At 37.9% G+C, this 14,024-nt stretch overlaps 1 protein-coding gene across 6 annotated transcripts in view; it reads left to right on the top strand.

The window, feature by feature from the left end:
- The window catches only part of Tinc (transmembrane protein tincar), a 124,517-nt gene extending 113,166 nt beyond the window's left edge, over window positions 1-11,351 (top strand). For 3 of the 6 annotated variants that reach the window (XM_071797850.1, XM_071797848.1, XM_071797849.1), the window contains 8 exons: window positions 3,001-3,600; window positions 4,542-4,729; window positions 5,253-5,446; window positions 6,440-6,942; window positions 7,276-7,471; window positions 8,206-8,338; window positions 9,265-9,471; window positions 10,023-11,350. In XM_071797850.1, coding sequence (XP_071653951.1) covers window positions 3,001-3,600; window positions 4,542-4,729; window positions 5,253-5,446; window positions 6,440-6,942; window positions 7,276-7,471; window positions 8,206-8,338; window positions 9,265-9,471; window positions 10,023-11,105 — 3,104 coding nt within the window. In that variant the 3' untranslated portion in view covers window positions 11,106-11,350. Of the gene's footprint in view, window positions 1-1,743; window positions 1,893-3,000; window positions 3,601-4,541; window positions 4,730-5,252; window positions 5,447-6,439; window positions 6,943-7,275; window positions 7,472-8,205; window positions 8,339-8,647; window positions 8,699-9,264; window positions 9,472-10,022 lie in introns of those variants that run through there. The other 3 variants (XM_071797853.1, XM_071797851.1, XM_071797852.1) reach the window with 3 other exon arrangements.
- The last annotated feature ends 2,673 nt before the right edge of the window (window positions 11,352-14,024 follow it).

Below are 14,024 nucleotides of genomic sequence, written 5' to 3'. Positions count from 1 at the left end.
ATAAAAAATCAGAGAAAGAGATACAGAAAGAGACTATTATTTTACATTTACTCGTACATACATGCAAGTTTTTTATGTTGCAGAATAGTTATTTTTAATACTATCGGTTGACTATGTTTGCTCTTACATTTGTAATTCGTTCGGATTTCCAATTTTATGCAATGTTTAACATTGCCAGGTGACGTTTGTCGCTGCAAGAGGAAAATCGAATCAAAGCGACGTAATCTGACTTAAGGCTGCAGAATACCCGCATTTTTGTCCTTCTCGTGACTTAACCCCTTCTACATTCATCCCCCGGTGGGATTAAAGATACTGAGAATGCGGAACCTCGGTGTGGGGCCTCGGAGGTTGAGACAAGTTTAATCCCCCGGCTGTAATTACGCCGTATTCCAAGGTTAAAAATATTTCGAACCCTGAGGAAAGGATAAATGGTCAGAATGTGAGGGACGGTCAATTAAGCGCGACTTTGTGCCTTCGTCTGGATTTCCCACGTGATTTTCGCTTTCTCAGCATTCACCGGTTTGTGTTGTCCATTTACAAGAGAATCGGGAACACATGGACGAGCACGTGAGATCCCGACGGTTTACGCCCGTTTTGATTCGCTGAATCCGACAACTTGCTGAATTTAAACGTTTTCGCAGCATTAAATTCAACATGTAATTTATATGTAATATATAAATCCAATTTAACATGTAATATATAAATCACAAAAGAGACAAATATCATGAAATTAAAAAATATCTCTTTTTATTATATTACTATATTATATAATATATTAATATGTAATATGTTAATATTATAAAATAATAAAATAAATATTATATTAATATATTATAGAGTACATAAAATCAAGTAATTTTTAATTAAAACAGTAGCATGATCTCGTAAAGAGAAAATCTATAACCATAATTTCTCCTTCCAGATCTAGTTAGATTACAATTCGTCACAAAAAAGTTCTTTAATTCCATCATTTTATGGCGAATTATTTGTCGCAAATTAATTGTCGAAAATAGGTCTAATTAAAATTTAATCATTCTACGTGAATTGCCGATATTGTTACAATATTATATTCGAGCGAATATTATGTTAGACGGCGAAGTTTCGTCGAGGACTCATTAACTGAAATTAATTACTGAGACGGACAGATTTAATTTCCCATCTGCGATAAAATAAATTCACTGTGATATTCATTTAGTATAGGATATTAGCACGATGTATTTTGTCAAAAAAAGAAAAGATCAATTCAATAATTCACGCTTATATTTAATGACATTGTCGGTGTATCTAATGATGTTATTTTTATTTTAAGGTATCGATAATGAAAATGAAAAAATTAATTCTTTTATTTATAAAAACAAACAAATGTAAGTAAGTTGTATTATTACACATAGAATTTGTAATAACTATATTGCATTTGATTTTAGATATAAAATTATTATAACATCTATTTTAAAAACTATATTAATGAAATATTGTGTACCATAAATTTCTTGCTTTCTTCACATTATTAATTAAAACTAGTTTTTACAATCAAAAATTTATATAGGTACAAGCAATACCAAAGTTCTTATATTTTAATATCGCAAGTTTTCCAATACGGTTTTGTATTTTATTATTTATGTAAATTTTGAAGCTTTCTTAAAGATATATTTAATGTTTCCGGATGCGCATATAATAACAAACTAAAACAGCGACGGATATTCAAATATTTTCTCTGATATTATAGCAACTAAGAAAATCTTGTTCCTTGATTGTGTTCAATTGAACCGATAATGTTCACGCGAAGTTCAAAAGCAACTAAAAGCGACAAGAACGGAAGCGAAGCCAATAAGAAACAGATCGAGACGAAAACGAAACTTAAGAAGATCTCAGAAGCGCCTTACGATAAATCGGTGAGAAAAAAAAGAACTTACCAATGCTGGAGACAGAGGAGAATGAATTGTTTCAGACAGGGAATCGATATATTGGTATTTTTTTCGCACTTTAATATCCATTCAAAGCTCTTTTTAAAAACTTCCGTGAAAAAACCTATAGCAAGTGAAAGTTTAATGAGCCGAAATACGTGAGAAAAAAGTCACAAATTTTTCGTAGCATTGCATAAAAAAAATGTATAATATATATTAATTAGTTATGAATTGTGTTGAATAAAAATTAAGCGAGTACTCACTTTAAATTAAATTTTAAATAATTATTTTCAGAAAATTGGTACTTATAACTTTGTTTTTATAATTATTATTGTTGTATTTTAATTATATAACTATTGATTAGTATTTAATAGTAATTTTATGTTTATAAACTGTAAACAAGAAATTACATAATTATATTAAATGTAATATCTTCGTTGATTTTCACTTCTTCGCGAATAAATAGACTGTCTAGTGTTGACCAAATATAACGCAAACCGATGGTTGATACCATGACGACACTTATCTCTTCTGGAACACTCTGCCACGAGACTCTTCGAGGGTCACTCGATCGAAGAACGTTTCGTGCTGCCATTGTCCCTTTTCGAGCTCACCATCGCTTTACTGTATGCAATAAAATCAGTTATAAAGCAGGATATCGCAAAAAAGGTCGTCCAGTCAAGTGGTTAAAAGATAATCGAATTGAATTACGTCTCACAAAAAATTGAAAAATTCGGAAAGTGACAATTATTCATTAGATGATAAAAGTGCACCAAAGCTTACAAATAAATGTATTATTTAAAAAATTGTATTAATTATTAATAATAGTATTATTAAAGTATTTAATTGAAATATGTTCATTATATTGTTTTTTATCGCATATTTTTTTCTCTCAAGACTCTTAAATTGTTACAAGCATTAAGAAGATAAAATTTGCAAGCAATAGCATGCAAGATATAAAAGACTATTTAAATATTAAAGACTTTAAGTATATTTATAATTGTAAAAATAACAAAATTTGCGGAAGATTTTTTAACGTTGTTATATTTTACTTAACAATAAAATAAGACAAAAAATATTTTACCACTTGTTACAGATGCCATATGGAGAACCGATCTGGATTGGATGGTGATACATCGCGATCGCTTGGTGTTGCTAAGCTTCATGAACCCGATCGGCAACTTCAGTACCATAACTGGTTCAGTAACTCCTCAACCTTTCGTAACCCCGGAGGATGGTATTAACGAGAACCTCGATGATCTCACCACTCCAACATCTAGTTTAACAAACATTCCTGATGCGCTTCCTGATGCTGTCGAGACTCGTACCGAGACAACTACTAGATTCTCGACCGTTCTCCATCCAATCGTCACAGATCCGTCTTCATCCCACACTACTTCGATCTCCAGTACGATTCCCAGTAAGTCTACGACGAGCACCGAAGCGATTTCAACGACTCCGAAAACGACATCGCTCTCGAAAAATAATACCGTGAGACGTCCAACCATGAAACCCATCACCAGGAACGGCAGTTCGAAGAACAGATCGAAGGCGAAGAATCTCACAAGGCTATCCACCACAGCCAAACCTGCCAAAGCCGTCGGTGGAAACATGACGGCTCAGACTATGTCGTTAACAATGAATAGTCTGGCGGATCTCGATCATCCCGAAAATTTGAATCTGGAGCTTCAAGCAGGTAAACCGACCATCAATCTATACATCGAATTGTGACGCTTTTAATTCTCTTTTTTCAAGCTATTTAACAGTATTTGCAATAAAAATAATATGTAGAAAAGTTTTTAAATGTTTTCAAAATATCAAAATTATTTTTTGTGACTTACTTACACAGAAACTTATGCGCAAAAATATAAAAAAGATATTCGTTTATAAACAGATGAAAATATAGACGGCGCATAGTAATACTTTATTCCGTAAAACGTAGCCATATGGTTACAGTGGGAACGAAAATATTAATCATCTTTTTCTTAAAATGAGAGAAATATTTCAATCCAGAAAATATTTTTAGAGAAAAAATCAATAAAGCTACAGGCATTATGAAAACAATAAGAATAATTACTGAGCTCACTAAGAAAACGGAGAAACATTTTATGTTATCATAAATCATATCACAGAGAGCGATTATATAAAAATTATAATCAATTAAAGAAAATGCTATTTACAGTCCAGGCTGGATCTTGATAATATAATAATAATATTATGTTTGCATATTTTTTTCCAAACTTAGTAAACTGCGCGCTGATTTTTATCGATCTTTCTCTTTAAATTTAAAACACAGCTTTTTGTTGGAACAGTAAATTCACTTAAGTCGATAATCGACATAATTTTTGAAGTTATTTAATAAATCCTTATTAAATCACTGTAAAGAATTTATTGCAAAAAAATATCACCTCAGCTAGAGAACCTGAATCTCTCTACAATCCGTGGCTGGCGTCTTTACCAATTCGACTACTGAGACATGTGAAATTTATAAAGCAAAGAATAACGCATTTTTTTATAATAACTTGTAAAATAATTGTGCCGAATAATTAAATTTGACTCCACACCGTGATAGAATAAATATCGCGTGAAAAAACGCATTTAAAACGGGATTAACACGTCTCGTACTTTATTTTTCAGCCGAGTCATACGGCCCGATTACTCTGGAATATCTAAATTACGCCGTCGCACTCGGCGTCTACTCGGTAAGGTACCCTGCCGTCTTCTGGTCATGCAACAAAGCATTGGGTACGATTTTCAGTCTGCAGTTGGTCGTAAATTCAGCGCAGAGTCTGCTGGCTTACGCTGGAATGTCCGTCCTTTACAAGGTAAGCAACGCAAAGTATTCGATGCTAGTTAAAACTCACGGAAAACTTCGGTAACGTCTCAGTCGGTCCGCTATCACGTATACGATGAGATACTCTTGCGGATACAAGAAAACTTAATAAAAGTTCATAAAACGCTAAGGAATCCGAGAAACGTCGGAAATCCTCGAGAAATGTATTATAAAATACGGCGCCTGCGTTTTATTAGGAAAACTTACATAAGTTTAAACTTACATAAGAAACTTACATAAGTTCAAAGAGGAACTCTTAAAAAATTCAAGGAGAAAATGTAAAGCCATTATTAAAATTAGAACAATAATACAAATCAGAAGTTTTATAATTTTTTTTTTGTTACGTTATTTAGAAAAATGATTCTTCAACTTTGCGCATAAAATTATGTTCGCGTTTACACTCTGAAGGAAGAAGTTTCATCTATCAATAATATATAATTGTTTAGATATTTGTTTCTCCATGTATCTTATAACAACGATAATGATATCTTCATTAAGTATATACATATTTTTAGGTTCAGGTGGTAGGTGCCTTGAAGGTTCTGCCGCATCTTCGGCATCGCACCGTGCCGACAACCAGTACAATTTCGACAATATTTGGAGACTCTTACTTTCTGCTAGATCCTCCTGTAACTCTCGTGCTCTTCGCCCTTTTGTCTTTTCTAGTGCTCTGCTCCAGCATGGTCATGTACTTCTACGCTCATGGCAGGTAAATATTTAGCGTTTTATGCATATAGCGAGTTTTTATTCCGTATCTCGATTAAACTCCAACTGAGATTACTTGCCGGAACTTTCTTTAGCGAAGAAAATTATCTGGCCCATCCTCCATTATCAGATAAGAGTAACGAAACAAGTTTACTTACTCTTTAGATTATGCGAGGATCACATCGTGCGAGGACGATAAACCAGACACTTGTCAATTAAATTTTCGCGGAACATTTCCAATGCTTTGCTTTAAAACACGAGGATAAAATAATTATTTTTATTTATACATGTTTGTACGTCCCTAATAATTTATCCTTTCTTCATTAAACGCATCAATACTTTTCGCGGAATTCGACGATTCCGTAATTTTTACTTTTCTTTTATCCAGCTTTTATCTGACTTGCTAATTCGCTAATTTGAAACAGCACTTGTACGCGTAATACAGACAAGCGTCCTACCCGCGATACTGTTATTATTCAGTATGAAACTCAATGGTTTCCTCAATACAGTCCAATCCTCTTTTCTCGGCTTTCCGTAGTATCCAACAAAGGATAACAATTAACAATCTCGTTGGTAGTATATTTTTTACTCTAAAAGAATCTTTAAAGGGAACAATGTGTTGAACTCCAACAATTGAACTCCAATTAAGTTATTTCTAAAAAGATAGAAAAATAGTCCACATTTAGATATAATGAAGTAGAAAGTATTATTATTTTAACTATATATTCAAAATATATAATTAACAAAATAGATTTAATATAAAATTGAACAATTCTCTTCAATATTTGCAAAAAATAAAATTTATAGAATTGAATGTGGATTTACAGTTTTATATTAAAATCAAAGTTTATTTCTGTTCGAATGTATTAAAGTTAATCCGCAATATCCACCAAAATGGGATTTTCGAAATATAAATAGCTCGTCCGCATTTTTTCTCGTTTCAATTATATAGACAGCGATATTGCAGACATTTAATTGCGCGGCGTATGATGTGCAGGTTCACGGCGTTTCTGAATCAGGAACGCGAGCGTCGCGTGATCCTGTCGAAGGACGGCCGCGAGGGCAACGGCTGGGTCTATCTGCCGCATTGCGCCGCGTTCGTCGTGTTCCTGGCGATCGTGATCTGCGGCGCGCCGTTGCTCTACGATTACACGGTGGTGTATCGCGGCAGCCTGGACGGCGCCATCCTCGCCTGCATCATCGGCATGATCCTGCATCTCCTCCTCTGGCTGCTACTCTGGATATTCCTCACCATCAAGCAACGATGGACGTTCAAGCTGCGCGTCACCATCGGACGCGCCACCGTGAGGTCCGCGAGGTCGGTCAAGCTCGTGACCGACGTCGACCTGCTGTCGGCGAGGGACGACGAGGATGGCACCAACGCGCCCTTGCTCGTCGTCGGTAACGGCAGGACTTACACCATCGCCGACACGTCGCCGAAGAGGGCCATCATGAACGTGATACAGAAGGCCGCTATGGAGAGGAAAGCCCGATCGCAAGGTAATGGAAAGTACCGGCTAAGGTGCCTTCCGGAATCCGGTAAATTGGATTTCCATTCTTATCTCGGACACTTTGCGTCAGCTTACCATTAGATAAATGACATTTTTGGAAGATTGAGTTGTTTCGTATCCGATTATACGTTTCGTGCGATGTAACAGAATTTTTCTTAAGAACGAGTGCTTTCCTTTCTTTTCCGCATGAAGCTGAAAAGACGGCGGATGCGAATTGTCGGGCATGAAATGGAATGAGCCGCGGGGGCTTAAAACTCTGATCGATGAAAGTACGCGTTGCTAATACCTGAAAGCGATTTATCCTTTTCCGCGCCCGTTGCAGGCGGAAACGTCGACGGAGTCAACGGCGAATCGACGGCTGACGGTGATGAGCAGATCTACTGGCTTAGGCCGAAATTACGTCCCTCGCCTACACAATCCCCGAGCGACACCGGCGGTGCACCGACGTCCGACAAGGGTTGGAAGAAGCTCAAGCATAAGGTCACCTTTAACGACCTGCCTAGTACGTCAGGCTCGCGGTAACTACCCTCCTCCCTCCTCTTGGTGTCTTTGTGTATCTGTTTCTACGCTTTCACCACTCTGCCCACGTTATACTTGTAATACAAGTAGCACTTTATCCACGTTTCTCTAGCTTTTGAAGTATTAAATATGAAGCGGCATCTTTCAAACGGTATAATTAGATTATGGTAGTGCTTATTTTCTTTTCTCTTCGTATCTTTATGAAATGAAAAAATATCCCCTGAGGAAAGCAATGGCAGTATATATTTTTGTACATTGGCAAGCTTGGTCTTTATTCCGGTAAAGCACGATGCATTGGAACTATTGGACCATTAGATATTCTGCTTCCTTATCTTTGCAATTTGCTATGTACACAATATTCACTTTAATATTTAATTATGATTCACGTTGTGCTCTTTCACCTTTTACTATTTGGTTCTTCTATCATCTATTATTGTTATCAATGTTCAAATGTTTTGAATTGAAATCTTAGACAGGGTATTTCTTTTTATTTCTGGAAATAGTATCTTAATTGTCATCGTATATATGTGCTAATGTACGGGTAAAGCTTTCAAGAATATCTTCGTATTTCATCTCTGTCTATCTGTCTGTGTACCTATATCTATTCCTATTGATATACTTTATCCAAAGCAATTACTCCGTCACCGTTTCTCCACCCTTCTTGAATTTCTTCGGCAATTGTTGTGTGCACGAAAACATAGGGCGCTTTTTGATTATTGCATCTGAATTTCAGTAATAAGGGAAAAGCCAGACGAGGCGTCGCTGACGGCGGGCCTGACGATGACGGAGATTACGCCACGTTACGTGAATTACCGTTAATCACCTCGCTGGACCCTGCCGATGATTCTACCTCTGAAGAAAACAAGGTAAACTATATGTACACTCCGATAAGTTATTTCTGTGATTCATAAAACAAAAGAATTATTTAAATTATTTTTCCGTACGCGGAACATAACATAGATAATATTTTTAATTTTAAAAACGTCTTATATTTATGTTATTATACATGTTATTATTTATTTTGATGAAACAGCCAACTTTTATTTAAAGAATTTATTTTATTATGGTCTATTTGATTGCACCAAATACGCTTTCTTCTCATTTTTTATCTCTCTCTCTCTCTTTCTCTTTCTTCCCGCCACTCTTAACTTAGAGATTTTCTTTGCTTTCGACAGTGGCAAAGATGGCCGATAAGTCATAGGGACGGTATACCTAAATTCAGGAATGTAAGATACACACAAAATTATTTGTGTACTTTCACGTAACATCAATTAACTATGTGTGTCTTTCCATTAACTAATCTTGTAATACAAATATAATTATATGTGGAATTTATTAGAATAAATGGATAATAAGCATGACTTAAATATTTTTATTTAATATAACTGTAATATTATTATGATTAATAATATTAGAATAATGCATATGTAATAATTCTATAAAGTAGCTTGATATGATTGATAAACATGTAACAAAAGTATTAAAATATAATTTATTAACATATGCGTCTTTATAATTAATATGTGTCAATATATGTAAAATAGCGAACATGTTTTCTAAATATATAATTATATGTGCACATGTATGTATGTATATATATATATATATATATATATATACATATAGCTATACACATTTTTCATAGCTTAATAATTAGATATAAAGCCTGGCTATCTTGTCGCAACTTTAGTTTATTTAACATTAATGATTTTCATCTATTAATATTTTTATCGCTATACGCATGAAACTAAAACGTCTCCTCTGGAATACTAACGGTGCCGCCTTTTGACAGTTGCTCGAGTGCGTGAACGACGATCAAGTGACTTATTACGCGAGTGCGAGTCGTGACCTACAACCGTCGGAGGGTGATCCTTCGCCCCTTTTGACCCCCGATCCTCTACCTGATCCCGCGGAGGAACCGCTTCCATTGCCACCTCCGACTCCAACTTCCGCACCAACCACCGATATTGCCACGGCGCCACTAACTACAAATGTCCAGGTACTAACAACCCTAACTGCGCATTGTCTGGTTCACGTAGACGAAGGCATAAGACTGTCGTTGCACTGACAATGAGTACTCGCACTCATCAATCAATAACTAAAAATGTAAAATCATATATTAATTTACTTTTGGATAACGGGACATTTTTTTACTTCTCTTGACAAATTGTAGCTAAATTCTTTCTACAGAATAATGCAACGACAATCTCACTCATCGTTTGCAATCCAGGTAGCTAGCTGACGTTATTTGTCATCATTTTGACACCGAAATGTTGGCAAAGACGTCATTTTGATATCAAAATGGCGACAAATAACGTCAGTTTGCTACCTGGACATGTTCAAGACTTCGCACGCAATTCTACTCCTTGTATATCCTGAGTAGCCAAAAAGAAACGCAGTTTATATTACAGAAGATTATACGTAGTTACTTCAACGTATCTTTGTGCATCGTCCTTCCTTATGATATGTGTTCTCGCGCTATATGTGCTTTCGTCGCTTTTACAACTGCAGCCAGAACCGCAATCGTAACTCAGCGACGGAACTTTCCAGATGAACGGCGGACAGACGCCACGGTGCTTGCGCCGCGCGGATTCCGGGATGCCGCACGAGGAGCTGACACCACGCTCAGACTCCTCGAACTCGCCGCCCTTGGACGCAGTGGGCAGCGGCGGCGGTGCCGGTTCGGTGACCGGTCACAGCAACACCAGCAGTAACAGCGAGACGTCAAGCGGCGTGCATAGTAACGCGAGTAACGCCAGTAACGCCAGCCACAGCAGCTCCCAACGTCGGGCGACCAGCGTAGACGACCTGACCGGGGAGCCGCGCGAGGAGCCGCGCGAGCAATGGCGCAGTTGCTCCCTTCAGCGTGGCACGCAGCCACCCACAGCGAACACGACTTTCTCGCCGCCCAGCAGTCGCCCCGGCACCAGCCAGTCCTTCTCTTCGCCGCAGTACGTGAACCACGTGCCGCCGTACAGCAATACCACTGGCAACGAGATCGGCGCCGGTTGCCCGGCGGTCATTCTTGAGAACCCGAATGAGGCGACGGTCGTGATCCGCCGCAAGCTCTCGAGAACGAAGCTCACGGATCCACTGAATCCGAACGAGGAACCGTTCGGCCGGTCTACCAACATGAGGATGACCTCCTTCACCGAGAGCAACGACATCCGCATACAGGCCTCCTCGGCGACTCTGCCGCACTATCCCACGCAGCCTATCGTCACCTATCCTCACTGCTCCACGATGCCGCTGCCGCACGCGTCCCACAGTGTGGCCGCGGCGAACATGAGCGGCGGCTCCACCGGCAGCTGCGGATCCGTGCCGAGGCATACCTTCGTGCCGCCGCAGGTCCACACCACTATGCCGGCGCACACGACGCTGCCGTCGCATCACAACGGCGTCAGGCTGCTCCACGCGACCGCCGTTGGCCCTGGTAATCCCTTCGTTAAGAGGTTTCCGCCGGTGCAGTTGCATACCCAACCCTGGGCCCTGCCGGGCCATCACACGTTCCCGCAGATGCCGCAAGGCAACAGCAAGCTCACGGCCACCGCGCAGATCAGACAGAGCGACCGAGACTCCGCGAACTTCTCCATGGCCAGCAGCGGAGACTCCGACACGTGTTTACCGCACTAAAATAAAACGCGCAAAGACTGCATGAACTCGTATCGCGTTAGGTAATACCTGGTATTTTCATAATAACATTTTCGTGATGACAAATGACATCGGAGGGGATCGCAATTTCCAGGCAAGCGTACCGATGTCACGATCATGATCTCCCCAAATGCTTATTCTGATGAATGAGAGTGATAGAAATGAAATAGGCACAGAGCGAGAGCGAGAGAGAGAGAGAGAGAGAGAGAGAGAGAGAGAGAGAGAGAGAGAGAGAGAGAGAGAGAGGGTAGAGAGAGAGAGAGAGATTCTGAGAGGAGAGAGAGAGAGAGAGAGAGAGAGAGATGAGAGAGAGAGAGACGGAGAGAGAGGAGAGAGAGAGAGGAGGAAGACGAGAGAGAGGACGGAGAGAAAGAGAGAGGCGAGAGAGAGAGAGGATTCTCTCTCTCTCTTCTCTTTCCCTCTCTCGAGAGAGAGAGAGAGCTCTTTTTCTCTGCGAACTCGAGACAAGCTGCGAATATTTTGCTTTGGAATCGATAAATCTCTAGGACTCACGAAATTGTAATACGCATTCAGTATGTTGCATTACTTAATGGACCATTAGGGAGGAAGCTTTTACGTATATTTCATATCGCATGCTCAAACGCCGAAATTTTAAGGAAAAAGAATCGGACTAACAGTAAGATTAAAACGACATATCAATTTCTACCGTTTGTTAACGTATAATAAATGTATGTGGCATTCCTTAAAATACGGATTATCTCTATTTTTTACAATCTGATCTCGATACTCGATATGTCGGTCAGATTTTACCTGGTTATTTATGTATAGGCGTCTATGATATTAACATAGAGTTTATTGCATAAATTGCGTATATACGAAAAAATTTCCATTCATTTGAATGAGCAATGTGCATCAATGTAAACACGTAAAAAAAGAATAAGTCGATGATAAATGATTATATATATTCCACAGGTAGCTTATGGAGGTAATTAATAATTGTACGAGTAATTAAAAGACATCAATTCCGTTATATACATATCCTATACGTGATGACGTATGTCCCATTTTATCTTTAATCTCACAGCAATAAAGAGAGATAACTGAAAGGCCTAGTGATATAAATTGTAAAACAATAGACGACTCGGTTAAGAAATCTTCATCTTGGATAATGTGAAATAGTTCTAAATCATGCAACAATAAGGAATTATTGCAAAATATAAGTAATGCACATATATCACAATTTAAAAGAGAGTTAAGCAGATTACAATTAAAAATATGAGTAATATAATAGATCTGTGCTTTCTCGAGTTTGCGCGAACATCTCTCGGTACGTGTCGACGCGTGCTTGGAGCTAGAATCACATTTTTCTCATGTTCTTATATCGCGAGGCGTGAAGAAGAATAACGGCGAACGGAGAAGATCAGCGTTTTGCCGCATTGAATCCCGGAAGGGAACGGCAGGCGAGAGTGAGAATAACATAGTTATCCCATTTTAGATACGGAAAAAGTTATTGTGTTGTCTTAAATAAAATTCGTGTATAGAGTGAATTAAGGATAGGCAGTTAAGGAAAGAAGAATGTGGAAAAAAACTCGGGTCGCCCCTTCGTACGCTTTTCTATTAACATTTAAGATCTTTTTTCCATCGATGACTGTAAATTTTGTTAAAAACGTAATTTGTACATTGCCAATTGTTTGTTTATAAATGCGACGCGATGAGTCACTTGTATGCGATAAGGCGAAAAGAAGAAAAGCATTCCCGCATTGGAATGCATATCTAAACTATGCGCAATGCGTTCTTTGTGCGTTTGCTTTTGGTCTTTCTTTTTTTTTTGTTTCCTTTTTATCGAGTTCATCGAGGATAAATGTTTGTTTGTCGAATCTTCTATGAATTGTATGTTTAAATATTTATGGAATTATGGAGGAATAATGTGCGAAATAAATATGCGGACGGTTTTATATGACTGTAAAATACACAGACGCAGATTGTAGTCATACGATTTTCGGCCTTGGTGAGATTTCCGGTATATACTACAAATATACCGTTACATTAAATCTTCTTATGGCCTGATAACGCTATACCATAATCTGCCATTTCGATCGTAATCATAAGATTTGCGATATTAGCAGTGCCATCGAAATTAATATAAGCACACATAATTAGACGAGGAACAAGAAAGAAACTGTTTCATTACCCATAGAATTAAAACCCATGAGTAAAAGAGCTAACTTAAGATTTACCGCGAAGATAATACGTGCTACTTATTTATTTGCGAATGGCTCAGCACTTCTTTACAGTCTAACATTCTCTCTTTTGTTAGAAGAACTGCACAAAACTGCATACACACGCGAAATTTCATACATTTTATTTTATATTGTTTCTCTTTGGAAGAGAAAAACATAAAATAAATTTTTCGCCTGATTTCTATCAATTTACATTATTTATAACAGTACAACGAGTGTATTTATATTTAATGCAATATATATATGTATCCAAATAAATCGTTGGCGCATTGCAAGAGGAGAAAGACAAGCGCAACTTGTGACAAGTGGGTTAAGGAACGATTACTGCCACTCAATCATGAAAGAGAGAGAGAAGATCTATAGATCTCGATTATATTTACTTTCTTCAACTGCCATGTTATTTCGTCCTTTCGTCAATATAAGTAATCACCATACTCGTTTACTCGTACCTAAGCATTTACTTGTGCGTATGCTATCGGTATACGTGCGTACATATAGTATATATATATATTATAAAATTATAAAGCATACGTTCTCGCTAAGTTGCGTTCTTTCGCGACTATATATCATTCTATGAGACGCGTGATGGTAGAGACCGTTCTCGTAAAGATGCATCACATCCTCAAGTCTTTCTCGCAATCTAATGCAGTAGACATTGCCACATAATATGACACAACGTTCGTTTCATCTCCTTTTCGCT

The sequence above is a fragment of the Temnothorax longispinosus genome, chromosome 2 (assembly GCF_030848805.1).
Source record: "Temnothorax longispinosus isolate EJ_2023e chromosome 2, Tlon_JGU_v1, whole genome shotgun sequence".
In the NCBI taxonomy this organism is placed as follows: Eukaryota; Metazoa; Arthropoda; class Insecta; order Hymenoptera; family Formicidae; genus Temnothorax; species Temnothorax longispinosus.
Note: the sequence above shows the minus strand (reverse complement) of the source record. Positions and strands in the feature narration are given on the sequence as shown.